The 14,042-nt window shown below is 35.2% G+C and overlaps 3 protein-coding genes across 7 annotated transcripts in view; 2 read left to right on the forward strand and 1 right to left on the reverse strand.

Moving 5' to 3' along the window:
- The window catches only part of LOC149130356 (uncharacterized), a 186,457-nt gene that overhangs the window by 35,375 nt on the left and 137,040 nt on the right, over positions 1 to 14,042 (forward strand). The gene's annotated exons all lie outside the window — the stretch shown is intronic.
- Positions 1 to 14,042, reverse strand: part of LOC106878260 (uncharacterized) — a 29,571-nt gene that overhangs the window by 3,939 nt on the left and 11,590 nt on the right. Inside the window, exon 1 of one of the 2 annotated variants that reach the window (XM_052977955.2) lies at positions 3,528 to 3,627. The exons of the other annotated variant lie outside the window; for it this stretch is intronic. The gene's annotated coding sequence lies outside the window, so the exon portion shown is untranslated. Of the gene's footprint in view, positions 1 to 3,527; positions 3,628 to 14,042 lie in introns of those variants that run through there. 2 annotated transcript variants of the gene reach the window in all.
- LOC106878257 (uncharacterized) lies at positions 4,723 to 7,577 on the forward strand. Its single transcript, XM_089345630.1, has 2 exons — positions 4,723 to 5,014; positions 5,915 to 7,577. The coding sequence occupies exon 2, from the start codon at positions 6,339 to 6,341 to the stop codon at positions 7,278 to 7,280; it is 942 nt and encodes a 313-aa protein (XP_089201756.1). The 5' UTR covers positions 4,723 to 5,014; positions 5,915 to 6,338; the 3' UTR covers positions 7,281 to 7,577.

A 14,042-nucleotide genomic window follows, 5' to 3' on the forward strand; every position in this document is an offset into this window, starting at 1 on the left:
ATACAACATTGAAAATTTTGCTTTTTATAAAGAAAAATTAGACATAAGCACTCAAATGAAATAAAAGGACTTATCTATCCAATGTTTTTTTCCATTTTAAAAGGTATATATATATATATATATATATATATATATATATATATATAATAATATTAGGGACAAAATCCAAAATTACAGGTAAAAACTCAATTAAAATCAATTTATAAAAAATTAAAATTAAATTGAGCTTTATATATAAAATATATAGTTTTAGGGAAAATAACCAAGTTTCAAGAACTCATCGATGAAAATCCACTATCACATATAGAAAAATTAATAATTAAAAGCACAATAAATGAGTATAACATAAAACAAAGTAAATATCATAAGATAAAGATAATATTTATTGTGCTTTTAATTATTAATTTTTCTATATATGATAGTGGATTTTCATCGATGAGTTCTTGAAACTTGGTTATTTTCCCTAAAACTATATATATATAGTGAAGTATATTTGCCATTTAAATGTGGCTGACCCCTAAGGGTGGATGTTACTGTTGCTTTTAGCCCCAGGAGAACATCTCCTCCAGCTGGCTTATCGACACACATCTGTGTCCTGTCTATTTTTTTTTTGTGTCGATAAGCCAGCTGGAGGAGATGTTCTCCTGGGGCTAAAAGCAACAGTAACATCCACCCTTAGGGGTCAGCCACATTTAAATGGCAAATATACTTCACTTTATCGTGCAGTTACTGTTAATACCTCGTTCAGAGATTTAACATATATATATATATATATATATATATATATATATATATATATATATATATATATGTAGCTCGAAACGTCAAAGACTTTCCGTACTCCCGAGCGTCATACTAATATATACTTTTGTTATTTACACCACCTGTCCTCGTCTGTTGTTATTATTTGTATATTCTCCCATATATATATATATAATTATATAGCGATAGTTATGACCAGTCTATGGGGTTACCCATGGTTTCATGCTTAGCTTTACAGCATCTCTTCAGACCCTAATGGCTGAAGAGATGCTGTAAAGTTAAGCAATTTACAAACACAAAACCCTAGATAACCCCATAGACTGGCCATAACTATCTTTATCTAATTACTTTACTGCTCTATAACTTAGAAAGTGCTTCTCTCATATTTATGATTTGCTGACAATATATATATATAGGTAAATGATAAGATTGCTTCAATATTTCAGGGGTAGTCTGAAGTATATAAGCAACCAGGGGATATTTAAATCCGAAGGCACTCCTGGAAATTACTTGTGTGGGTACGGTCTTCGTTAGAAGGTATCCAGAGGCAGGTAATTTATTGTTTAGACCGCAGTTTATAATTATAATTATGTGGAGAATGGAGAAACAAACACTAAAATGTAAGACTAACTTTACCTAACTCTATTCTTATACCACCATATGCATTACTATATCCATTAACTGTTTCTCCTGCACCTCTCACATCATGAACTCTAAACATACTCCTCAACATTCTGAAGAGATCTGCCAAACCATTTGTCACATCGAAACGTTCGTAAATGACTCATTATATAATCTCCACATAATTAAATCAATGGCTAACTAGCCCAGTTGACTTGCTTCTTCTTGTGTTTGTTTCTCCATTCTCCACATAATTATATATATATATATATTACACATGTATAAGGGATGACCACTAGGTGGACATCGAATATGCTAGAAAGAGGTCATCAATGACCCAACCACAAAGAAAAATAATGTTCTCCAGAAAAAATTTCGCAAAACACCAGAACAGGATAAAATAAGAAATATACAGAATAAAGAATTATCTATGGACTGCAGTTTCGAACATTAACGTTTTACTTAACTGCAGTCCATAGATAATTCTTTATTCTGTATATTCCTTATTTTGTCCTGTTCTAGCGCTTTGCGAAATTTTTTCTGGGGAACATTATTTTTCTTTGTGGTTGTGTCGTTGATGACCTCTTTCTAGCATATTGGATGTCCACTTAGTGGTCATCCCTTATACACGTGTAATACAATTTTTTCTGAATTTTAAATTGAATTAATATTCAATTTATCACCCTATCTATCTATCTTTCTCGCTATATATATATATATATATATTTAAAAAATTTTTTTGCCAAAAATCCACGTTTTCGGATACGGAGATTCCGGAAAATTACCAAAAATCGGCATTGTGAAATTTTCCCCCCTTCCCCTATCCCCAAATTCTTCAGTGCTCACTGCCTGCTAGTGAAGTATCTGTCTGTGTGCCTGTATGCCTGTTGCTGGCCTGTCGATTCTTTGGCTACTGACAGCTAATACCATGACTGGCCAGAGCGAGCTATATGTCTGTCTGTCTCTCTATCTATCTATCTATCTATTACTCGAAAGTCCGCGCTAGCTAGTCGTGAGTAGAAAACACAAATTTAATATAAAAACATATTTCTTGAAATTGCAAATTATTTAAAATATAAAAAGATAATTTTCAACAGAGAGAATTTATCAAAATAGAAAACAAATGAAGTTTGAAGTTTAAAAATAATAGGATCGACCACTCACGACTAGCTAGCGCGGACGCGCGAACTTTCGAGTAATAGATAGATAGATAGAGAAACAGACAGACAGACAGACATATAGCTCGCTCCGGCCACAGGCATGCAGGCAGACAGACAGATACTTCACTAGCAGTGAGCACTTTCACTTCTGACAGCTAATAGCATGATAGTGCCAAAGCGTTTGACCCGAGCACAAAAACAAAAGAAAAATAGTGTAAATAGGTGTAAACGAGAGAAAATCTAACTTATGTGTAGGCGTTTTAATGCGAAACTCCATCAATAAAATTACAGAAAATTTAAGTTTTTCTGAAATCGTAAAAACCACTGTTTTCATACTACAATTGGAAAAATTTCGAAAAAAGAGTGAAGAAAAGTTACTGAAAGGAAGTGGAGGCAAAAATTCAAATAAATCGAATTTCAAAAAAATTTTTTTGTTACACGTAATCTCCGATGTTTAAGACAGAAATCTCAAGAAATTGCGAGTCGGCGGGGCAATAGGTTATTTCCGACTCTATCCTGCAGGATTACCATTTTATTCTAACGATCGTTATAATATTCATGTAGTTTTTTTATAAGAATTATTTTGTTTCTAAAGTGTATTTTTATATGTAAGTTTTGTACTGACTACAGTTCGCTCGTGGTGAGAATATATATCATGTCAAAAGAGCTGAATGCAACGACAGCTGGGCTTAATTAAGATCCAAGTAATTAAATAGAAAACACTCGAAAAGTGTTTACTGTTCTATCATTGCAGGTTCATTAAGAAAAACTAGTTTTACACTGGATTTCTATGCATTCAGAGCAGGTAGTTTGGAGAATGACCTAGAATAAAAAATATGCTGTTGATTAATCTTATTAATTAACGTCAGACAATTAGTGCTGGGCAATGGAATTAATATCGATCTTTGATTAGCAATATAAAAAGGTTTTCAGTTACCGATGTTTACCTTAATTTTACTAAATAACATATATTATATATCTTACCTGTTGTTGCTATATAAACTAGTGTTTACAGTGAAATATCTTCAATTACACCAAATGTCCTTACCACACCAGTGCGAATTCGCCACGACTAATCTCTGACAACAGAAACTTTAAAAAACTGACTCGGATACATAAACGGCGAAACGTAAATTTTCTTTTTTTTTAAATCTACGTTGCTAGATGAATGTATATGTTTTATTATCATAAAAATCTCATCTGCAATATAAAAAATACCCTGTTAAATGTAACAGTAATTTCTAAGTTTTACTTTATATACAAACGTAATGGTATTCTGAAAAGTTCTATGCCTGACAGCCAAAGTACCGTGTCGTGAGGTACAATACAAATTAGTAACCTCGCATGTGGTGAGATACTAAAGAAGAATCGAGTATTAATTAAGTTATAAATGTTTCTGAAAATAAAAGAAGATGAAGTATCATTCATACTTTGGATGTATTTTTTAAAAGAAAACGTACAAAGACTGTGGAAGCGGCATATAAGCAGAAACTTAGTACGTTTCGTTTCTTCGGTGTCGGGTTTTTTGTACATTCTACGTACGATGAAATGCGAGAAAAAAAAACAATGACTTAGCGATTAAAAACAGCAATAAAAAACATATGCAAACTCGGAAGCCCTTTATGGGCAGTTAACGACTGATTTAATTAATTAACTGATTGTATAATAAAATTGATATTAAATACATAGCTTTCGCAGTATTTACTCAAGTATAGTAATGGATGAATTACAATATGATCGCTTAATTGGGTAATCTTCCAGTTTCGGGAGGTAAAAAAGTAAATAAAATACAAGGGAAATAACTTAACGTCTTACTAGTATTATCCGTACTAATGTTTGTTTTTTTTTTTTTAGCTGTTTATAAATAAAATCACACACGTGATTGAAGTTAGCTGTTTATATATAAATCACACACGTGATTGAATATCATTGTACCGGCTGCACAACAACTTATGGTAATCTTCCAGTATAGGGAAATAACAGTCAAACTAAAGCGTTTGACCCGAGCTCAAAAATAATAAATTAGTGTAATAGGTGTAAAACAACTTGCTGTGAACGAATATGAAAAATGCGCGCTCGCGAACGGGTGGGGTGAGGAAGGTACGGATAATACTAGTAAGACCTTAAGTTATTTCCCTTGTATTCTTATTTACTTTTTTTACCTCCCGAAACTGGAAGATTACCCTTAAGAGATTACTAGAAGGGTTATTTTATAGATCCACACCCGGTGGAAAAATTGAGAAGATTAATCAATTTTAATAGCAATACTTTTGTGGCATCGCCCCGGAAGTGAAAGGCGAGGCGATGTCCGGTAGCAGCAGTTTGATCTGACCTTATTTTGGGGACAGTCAAATGGGAGAAGAGACTTCAGTCAAGAGGTACAAGCGAGTGTAGTTGTAGTAGTAGTAGTAATTTGTTAAATGTTCCCTATTGTTTACCGGTCATCGACTAACTGTTTAAATCTGAAAAAGGCAAGTTGACAAAGGTTTACTTTAAAACTGTATCAATAATAATGTTAATAATAGAATTATGGGAAGCCTCCGATGTATACAAGTGAAAACACATAACTTTGAGAAACTATATTTCTTCGTCTTGCTAATAACATTCAAACGATAATGTTGATTTGTTATTGTTTATTTTATGTTCCATTAACCCACTGTAATAAATAGTATAGAGGTATTCCTGTCATGACCATCCAGTCGATATATTGTTAGAGGTTGTCTGGAATTAGCTATCACTACCTCATGAAAAATAAGACAAAAGTCCACAGAATTAGTGGGGGTGCAACATAAATTTATAGAACAAAAAGTTCTTCAGAATTGCTATTTCTGTTGTATAAAACCCAGGAACTCTAAAACATGAAGGAAGAAGCCATCTAATCTCTAGCCATTTTCCTTCTGCATGAAATTGTTATAGATATACTAGAAGTCTGCCATACCATTTAATATATATATATATTTGGACCACACGGTCCTAGGTTCAGTCTGATTGTGTGGTACCTTACCAAGTGTCTTCAAATATAGTCCAAAGCCTTGACTATGTCTGAGTTGATGTCTTGTTTTCTTGACATCATGTGATACTTATAAATGGGTGACATCATCATAGAAGCAGTGTCCTTCATTTCTAGTCTGGCCATAGAAAAAGATTAAGTTGCTTGGAAGAAGTCATGTGTTAGCAACAGAAGGATGTCTGGCTATACAAAAAATGAATCTCATTAAATTCTGTCTGATCTCTACCACTAAGGAAAAGTGGGAACTAAAATGATATATATATATATATGATATGTGTGTGTCTATAAATATGATGCACATATGTGTGTGCATGTTTACATTTCATGTGTCCTCTACATCTTATGCTGTTGTTTATTTCAGATTATCCAATGATATTGGCATCAAAGTATTACTTACATCACATGCATCTTCAATATTTATCAACTTCACTGGTGAAAGGGATATGTTTGTACAGGACAAATATAATCCTGTAGTAGCCATATTATAACTGAACTGAGACTAATTCCATCTTTTCTACAGCATGTGATGGAATGACAGCAGAATGATTTTTGAGACAAATTAAACATGGATTACAGATATCAGAGAAGTTTCTAACAGCTGTCCTTATCGATAAAGACTACAGTTAATGGAAATTTAGCAGTGAATGGAGCCTGGTGCAGCTGCTGGCTCTCCAGACCTCAGTCAAACCGTCCAACCCATGCCGGCATGGAAAACGGGCGTTAAATGATGATGAAAAGAAAAGAAAACCAAAACATTTGAATATTGTTTTGAGAAAAAGAAAATCATGGAAAGTGAATTGTGTCAGGATGAGGTTAAAGTTGAAATGCAATCTAAAAGGACTGATTCTCTTGATGGTATGAAGAAAAGAACAAGTAAAACAGCATACCATTGTGAATTCTGTGGTAAATCATTCTCTGCAAGTAATGCCTTAACCAGACACAGATGTATTCACACAGGACAGAAGCCATATCACTGTGAGATCTGTGGTAAATCATTCTCTCAAAGTTGTAACTTATCTTCTCACAAGCGTACTCATACAGGAGAGAAACCTTATCACTGTGATGTCTGTGGTAAATCATTCTCTCAAAAACATTCCTTAATTATACATGAACATATTCATACTGGACAGAAACCATATCAATGTGATATCTGTGATAAATCATTCGCTTGTGTCAGTCAATTATCTGTACACATACATATTCATACAGGAGAGAAACCATTTCAGTGTGAAATCTGTGGTATATCGTTCTCTCAAAGATCTCTCTTAATTTCACATGAACTTATTCATACTGGAGAGAAGCCATATCACTGTGAAATCTGTGGTAAATCATTCTCTCGAAAGCATCACATTGCTAGTCACAAACGTATTCATACTGGAGAGAAGCCATATCACTGTGAGATCTGTGGTAAATTTTTCTCTGCAAATTATACCCTAACTAACCACAAACGTATTCATACAGGTAAGAAACCATATCACTGTGATATCTGTGGTAAATCATTCTCTCATAAACATTCCTTAATTGCACATGAACGTATTCATACTGGAGAGAAGCCATATCACTGCGAGATTTGTGGTAAATCATTCTCTCGAAGTCAACACATTGCTATTCACAAACGTACTCATACCGGAGAGAAGCCATATCACTGTGATATCTGTGGTAAATCATTTCCTCAAAGTCATCACCTAGCTAATCACAAACGTACTCATACAGGAGAGAAGCTGTGAGATCAGTGATAGTCAGTCTTTTAAAGGTATTCTGTAACTGCACACAAATGTATTCATACTGGAGAGAAGCGATATCACTGTGAGATGTGTGGTAAATCATTCTCTCGAAGACATCACATTGCTAGTCACAAACATATTCATACAGGTGAGAAGCCATATCACTGTGAGATCTGTGATGAGTCATTCTCTCAAAAAAGTGACTTAACTGCACATGTAGGGATTCATACAGAAAAGTAATTGTGTAAATGTCAAAATTTAGGCTGTGGTAAATAAAGTCCTTCATATTTGTCAAGGAAATTGCTTTATTTTATGAATATTGATATTTTCCTATGAATTCAGTCAATCAAAAGACCAAAATTTGATTGACTGAAAATAGGATCACGTACTTGCTTATCTACCATCGTCTACACTCTTATTACGTAATACAAATATTCAAACTTCTGCATGAATTACTTCCATGTTTTCATTAATCCTATTACAAACAGAACGGAAGTGATATGTAGGAAAAATTCTCTTGCACTTGAGTGGGAGATCTTTGGAAAATTGTTCCTTCTGAAAAAGGTCAGGGTAAGCTAAATATGTGAGGCCTTCTAGTGTTGAAATATGTAACAAGTGGAAGATAATTATTATGTAAATGTTAAAATGTTAAAATGATGATGACAGCACCATTTCTACGTCTGTTGGATCCTCTTATTTATGAGTTGATGGGCTGGAAAAGTGAAATGCTTTAGAAATCTCTTATGAAGAATTGAACCAGAATTATCTGTGATAGAAGGCTTTACAAAGTGAACCTCCAACTGTAACAAATAAAGTTTTTTTTTTTTTTTTACATTTATATCTGTGGTTTTGGCTCAAAATTCAGTGAAGTGAATTTCCAGTCCAATATAGCAATAAAATCATCTTTAGTTTAAAAAGGTATTGGTTGGCCCAGGGCTATGAAAGAAGATGCTTACCCAAGGTACCATGCAGTAACAACCTGAAACCATGTGGTTGTGAAGCAAACTTCTTAAGGTCAATTTCATGGGAAAGGTGGTTATAAATGAAACTTACATTTTCCAAGAATAGCAGATAACAGTAAACAAATGTTGACCAAAGCCATACTTGACCAAACTGCTTCATGGCTACTTTACCTTACACAGTTTACAGAATGAGTCTAACATTATTTTCAACAAAATCATGAAAAACTTATGGTGATAATTTCTCAATTCCCATTTCTAGACCACTTCTTTAATCTCAAATTAGTATACATTATTAACAGCAAGAGAACTCCATTCCCAACTTTGTTATTATGAAGTAATATTAGGGAAAATATATAGGCGTAGGAGTGGCTGTGTGGTAAGTAGCTAGCTTACCAACCACATGGTCCCGGGTTCAGTCCCACTGCACGGCATCTTGGGCAAGTGTCTTCTACTATAGCCTCGGGCCGACCAAAGCCTTGTGAGTGGATTTGGTAGACGGAAACTGAAAGAAGCCCGTCGTATATATGTATATATGTATCCTGGACTGGCTTGTGCGGGTGGCACATAAAAGACACCATTTCGAGCGTGGCCGTTTTCGTGCGGGTGACACGTAAAAGCACCCACTACACTCTCTGAGTGGTTGGCGTTAGGAAGGGCATCCAGCTGTAGAAACTCTGCCAAATCAGACTGGAGCCTGGTGTTGCCATCCGGTTTCACCAGTCCTCAGTCAAATCGTCCAACCCATGCTAGCATGGAAAGCGGACGTTAAACGATGATGATGATGATGATGATGTGTGTGTGTGTATGTTTGTATGTGTTTGTGTTTGTCCCCCCAACATCGCTTGACAACAGATGCTGGTGTGTTTATGTCCCCGTAACTTAGCGGTTCGGCAAAAGAGATCGATAGAATAAGTACTAGGCTTCTAAAGAATAAGTCCTGGGGTCGATTTGCTCGACTAAAAGGCGGTGCTCCAGCATGGCCACAGTCAAAAGACTGAAACGAGTAAAAGAGTAAGTATTTCTACAATAAAACATGTCATTGCTTCTACATTGGAAGGCAAATACATTTAAGTTGTGCCTTTTAGTACCAACATGTTAAAAAACTGTAAATTCAATTGTTGTGTTAAGTTGTTTGTTAAAAAATATCCTTTCCTGAACAGAGTATTATTGTGAAGCTGGTCACCACATTTCATGCTATAATTCAAACTTATTTCATATCATGTTTGTATGTGTCCCCAACTAAGAACCCCACAAGGAAACATTTGAGGAGCAATCACATTTTTGTAAAGATTTGTTCTGGTTAAAAAATGTCCTTCCCTGAATGGCTGTTTAATATATTGGGAATCTGTATTGTGTAAACCTACTATAGCATGCTATCTTAATTTTATATTTTATGTGGGATGGTGTTTTGATAATATCAATACATGAATGATGTCTATTTTCTGTTTTTTGAGTTGTTTACTAAACATCTTTATGGTGATCTTCATCTAAAATTAAGGTCATCTAGACATTGCTCTTCTGTTGCCAAGAACACAGCACTGGATGGCATATTTTTGCTTAAATATATGTATCTTATTGGAAAGAATTTTTAGAAAGGCACAGCTCATCTACAACAATTGTTATTGGTATTCACAAGGCTGCCAATAAATCTTGATCTTCTCGTTTAGGAAAGGACATGTTTTTAACATCCACAAATAATTAAGAATATTGGCCATTCTGTGTATGTATGTGTGCATTAAACTATGCTTCTGGCACATACTATACACATTTTCTTATTCTGTATTTTACAGACCTTGGTTGTGGGCTTGTGTGTGAAACTAACTAGCTGCTTACTATCTTACTCATCTTTGTACCCACTTCTGCATGCTTTTGCTTCACTTCTGCATTATATATGTAGATACTAACTCATGCTTCTTCCTCACATCTGTGTTGCTGATGGTGTTGTTCTCCAGCTGTATGAGAGACTGATCTAAGAGGCTAATATGAGAGACTAAAGCCAAACTGAGATGGATCATCTTGTTATTTTGTTTGACTAGAAAACATCCAGACTTCACCAGAGAAAGTTGCCTCTTGAAAAAACAACAGAGAAAGGTAGTTCTCAGGCAGTAGACACTTTGTGTCATACCTCTAGATATATCAAGAACTTCGCAAAAACAAACCCCGAAAAATGGGCTGTGTACAAAGACAAGGAAAGGACCTGCAAACACAAGAGTTACATATCAATAACGGGGCGAACAGAAGAAAAACAAGAACAGAGAGCCAAATGGGCAGCAACGAAGAGAAAAAGAGACAGAACAATAATGGAGTCAAAGAAAGGCCAAATAAGTAAAGGTTCAAAGACATGAATCCGGAGGAATAGAAGTGTAGCAAACTCATTAGAGGCGGAGAGAGAACGTAAGTTCGTTTGCCCGAACATGAGAAATTATCGATTTCTCATTGGTTAAAAATTACTGCCCATATATGAATTCTGAACTTCGTTGAAGAAGTTTTTCACGGGGTATGGTTCTAGGAAGTAGTTATAAAAACCCTGATTTTCGGCAAACTCTCCAGTGATCGTTGGATGCCACTCAAATCCACGACACTCACCCTCTTGAGTATTGGCTAATATTTATGCCATGTTCAATACTCAAATCCGACAATATTGAATCGTGAACTAAAATGAAAGATTAGTTAGTATAAAATATAAGTTGTAATTCGCTACAACGAAATGACTTTATTTCTAAATGTATTATAAATGCCAAAAATGTATATAATAAATTAATGTAGAAGTTTAATTCCTTTGACTTCTCGTTTCTTTCAACTTGTTATATATATATATGTGAAGAAGAGTGTTTATAATATGAACAAGTCACAATTATAACTAAAAGGGTTTCAAAAACCCTTACATGTTTAGAAATAGCAGTCAAAAACTACACTAAAGCCACTATTATCATTCATATTGTATCTCCTCACAATAAATGCTATCTGCGGGTGACATGACGTATAAAATCCACAATGTTAAAAGCACCATCCGAGCGTGATCATTGTGAGGGCCACTGACTGGCTCCCATGCCGATGGCACACAAAAAGCACCATTCGAGTGTGATCGTTACCAGTGTCACCTTACTGGCACTTGTGCTGGTGGCACATGAAAAATAACATTGCCAGTGCCACTGGACTGGCTTCTGTGCAGGTGGTACATAAAAGACATTTTGAGCATGGCCAGTACCGCCTGACTGGCCCTTGTGCTGGGGGAACGTAAAAGTACCCACTACACTCTTGGAGTGGTTGGCGTTAGGAAGGGCATCCAGCTGTAGAAACTCTGCCAGATCAGATTGGAGCCTGGTGCAGCCATTCGGTTCGCCAGTCCTCAGTCAAAATGTCCAACCCATGCCAGCATGGAAAGCGGACGTTAAACAATGATGATGATGATGATGAATTTTCTATTGCTATTTCAGTGTTAGGAACCTATTAAGGGTCTCATTTGTCTCTTCAGGAAAATATTCCTATAGATAAAAATTGATAGAAGACATCCTTTTATTTTTAAGTTGTGGATTTTATATGTCATGTCACCCGCAGACAGGAGAGACACCATATCACTGTGATGTCTGTGGTAAATCTTTCTCTCAATGTGATAGTTTAACTAAACACCATCGTATTCATACAGAAGAAAAGCCATATCCCTGTGATATCTGTGGTAAATCATTTTCTGAGACAGGTTGTTTAGCTTCTCACAAACGTTCTCACACTGGAGAAAAACCATACCCCTGTGATATCTGTGGTAAATCATTTTCTGAGACAGGTTGTTTAGCTTCTCACAAACGTTCTCACACTGGAGAAAAACCATACCCCTGTGATATCTGTGGTAAATCATTCTTTCAAAGTAGTAATTTTTCTTCTCACAAGCATAGTCATTCTCTCAGAGACATCACATATTTAGATATAAACATATTCGTACAGGAGAGAAGCCATACAACTGTGAGTGATAAGAGTGGCTTTATAGTGGTTTTTGACTGCTATTTCTAAACATGTAAGGGTTTTTGAAACCCTCTTAGTTCTAATTGTGACTTGTTCATAATTATAAACACATTTTTCTATGTATTTTATGATAACATGTTTGGTCATATATTCATAAATAATTGTTAATTGTTTATGATATATCTGCCATAAATGTATTATTACATTACTTTTTAATTATATATATATCTATCTACACACACACACACATGCAGAATCATGATTTCTTATGTTTAAACATTAGATATCTGAAAAATAATCTGGATTAAGTCAAAGATAAAAATAATATAAAAGAAGTAGTGAGAGGTGTTTCTTTTGCAACTAGTATATAATTGTATATAACAATAACAGTTTTTTTCTATTTTTTTACACGGCTTAAGCAAGTTTTACTCTTCTCCTACCAATAAATTTAAAATAAAAAAAATAAAAATAAAATATAAAATGAATAGAGAAGTTTTGATGTGTAAGGTTATAAATAATAAGATAAGCTGAAATCTCATAAGATAAGACATGTTACAAAATTACAGAGAAATAGATAAAGCTATGTGGTTTAGCAAAAAAAAAATTAGTTGTCACGGAATCATCATTATATATTCTAACTAAAGTTCTGATTGCATATGGTGACATCTTGCTAAATATTGGATCCAAATTATGTAAATAGGAGGTATACTTGCCAGGTAAGTCACTTGGTTTGAGATTGTGTTGAAAGTAAAACAAATACAGCTTAGAAGTGTGGGTGTTTACATGTAATGATAAAATAGTTATTTAAAAAATTAATAAATCAAAAATGTAAATATACACAAAATACAATGAAAAGGAAGGGACATATACATAGTATAAAAAGGCTAAAAAATGGTGGAGTTGATAGAGATGTAGCTCTCCCAATATGAGATGACCTCTAGGGATAATTGAGGAACCTTACTGTCCAAGAGCAAGTGCCTTCTCCAGTTTCTTCTCAAAAGGAACTCAGCCACTTTGCCTCCAAGAGGCCCAACACTTGATGATTTTCTTATGTACCACCAGCATGGGTGCACTTGACTTGATGGATCCTCTTAAGCAGAGCATATCGCCAAAGGTCTCGGTCACTAGTCATTGTCTCTGTGAGGTTCAAGTTTTAAAGATCATGCTTCATCACCTTGTCCCATGTCTTCCTGGGTCTACCTCTAACACAGGTTCCCTCCACAGTTAATGATCGGCACTTCTTTATACAGCTGTCCTCGTCCTTATGCATCACATAACCATACCAGTGCAGTTGCTTCTCTTGCACACTACATCTGGTTCCTCTTATGCCTAAGTTTACTTTCAAGATGCTTACACTCTGTGGAACATGCACACTGACATTGCACATCCAACAAAGCATACCAGCTTCATTTCTTTCAAGCCTATGCATGTCCTTGACTGTTGAAGCCCATGTTTCACTGCTATGTAGCATTGCTGTCCGCACACAGACATCAAACAATTTGCCTTTCGCTCTGAGAGAGGCCCTTTGCTGCTAGCAGGCGTAGGAGCTCTCTGAATTTTGCCTAACCTAATCTTATTCTCACAACTACGCTCACAGAACATCCACCTCCACTACTAACCTGGTTGCCTAGATACCAAAATCTATCTCCTACCTCTAGCCTGCTTCCCTGGCAGTTGATGGAGTCTATTTTCTGCACCTGCCCAGCATTTATTACGCCTGTGCATCTCCCACATACAAAGGATAGTTTCTCTGTTAACCTTCTTTTGATGCTGCTGCACCTTTTGTAAGTCCAAAGCTTATACTGGGTGCACCTTATGGAGTTTCTACCTACACCTTTTCTACAGA

Source organism: Octopus bimaculoides, chromosome 29 (genome assembly GCF_046866305.1).
Source record: "Octopus bimaculoides isolate indiv1 chromosome 29, ASM4686630v1, whole genome shotgun sequence".
Classification (NCBI taxonomy): domain Eukaryota; kingdom Metazoa; phylum Mollusca; class Cephalopoda; order Octopoda; family Octopodidae; genus Octopus; species Octopus bimaculoides.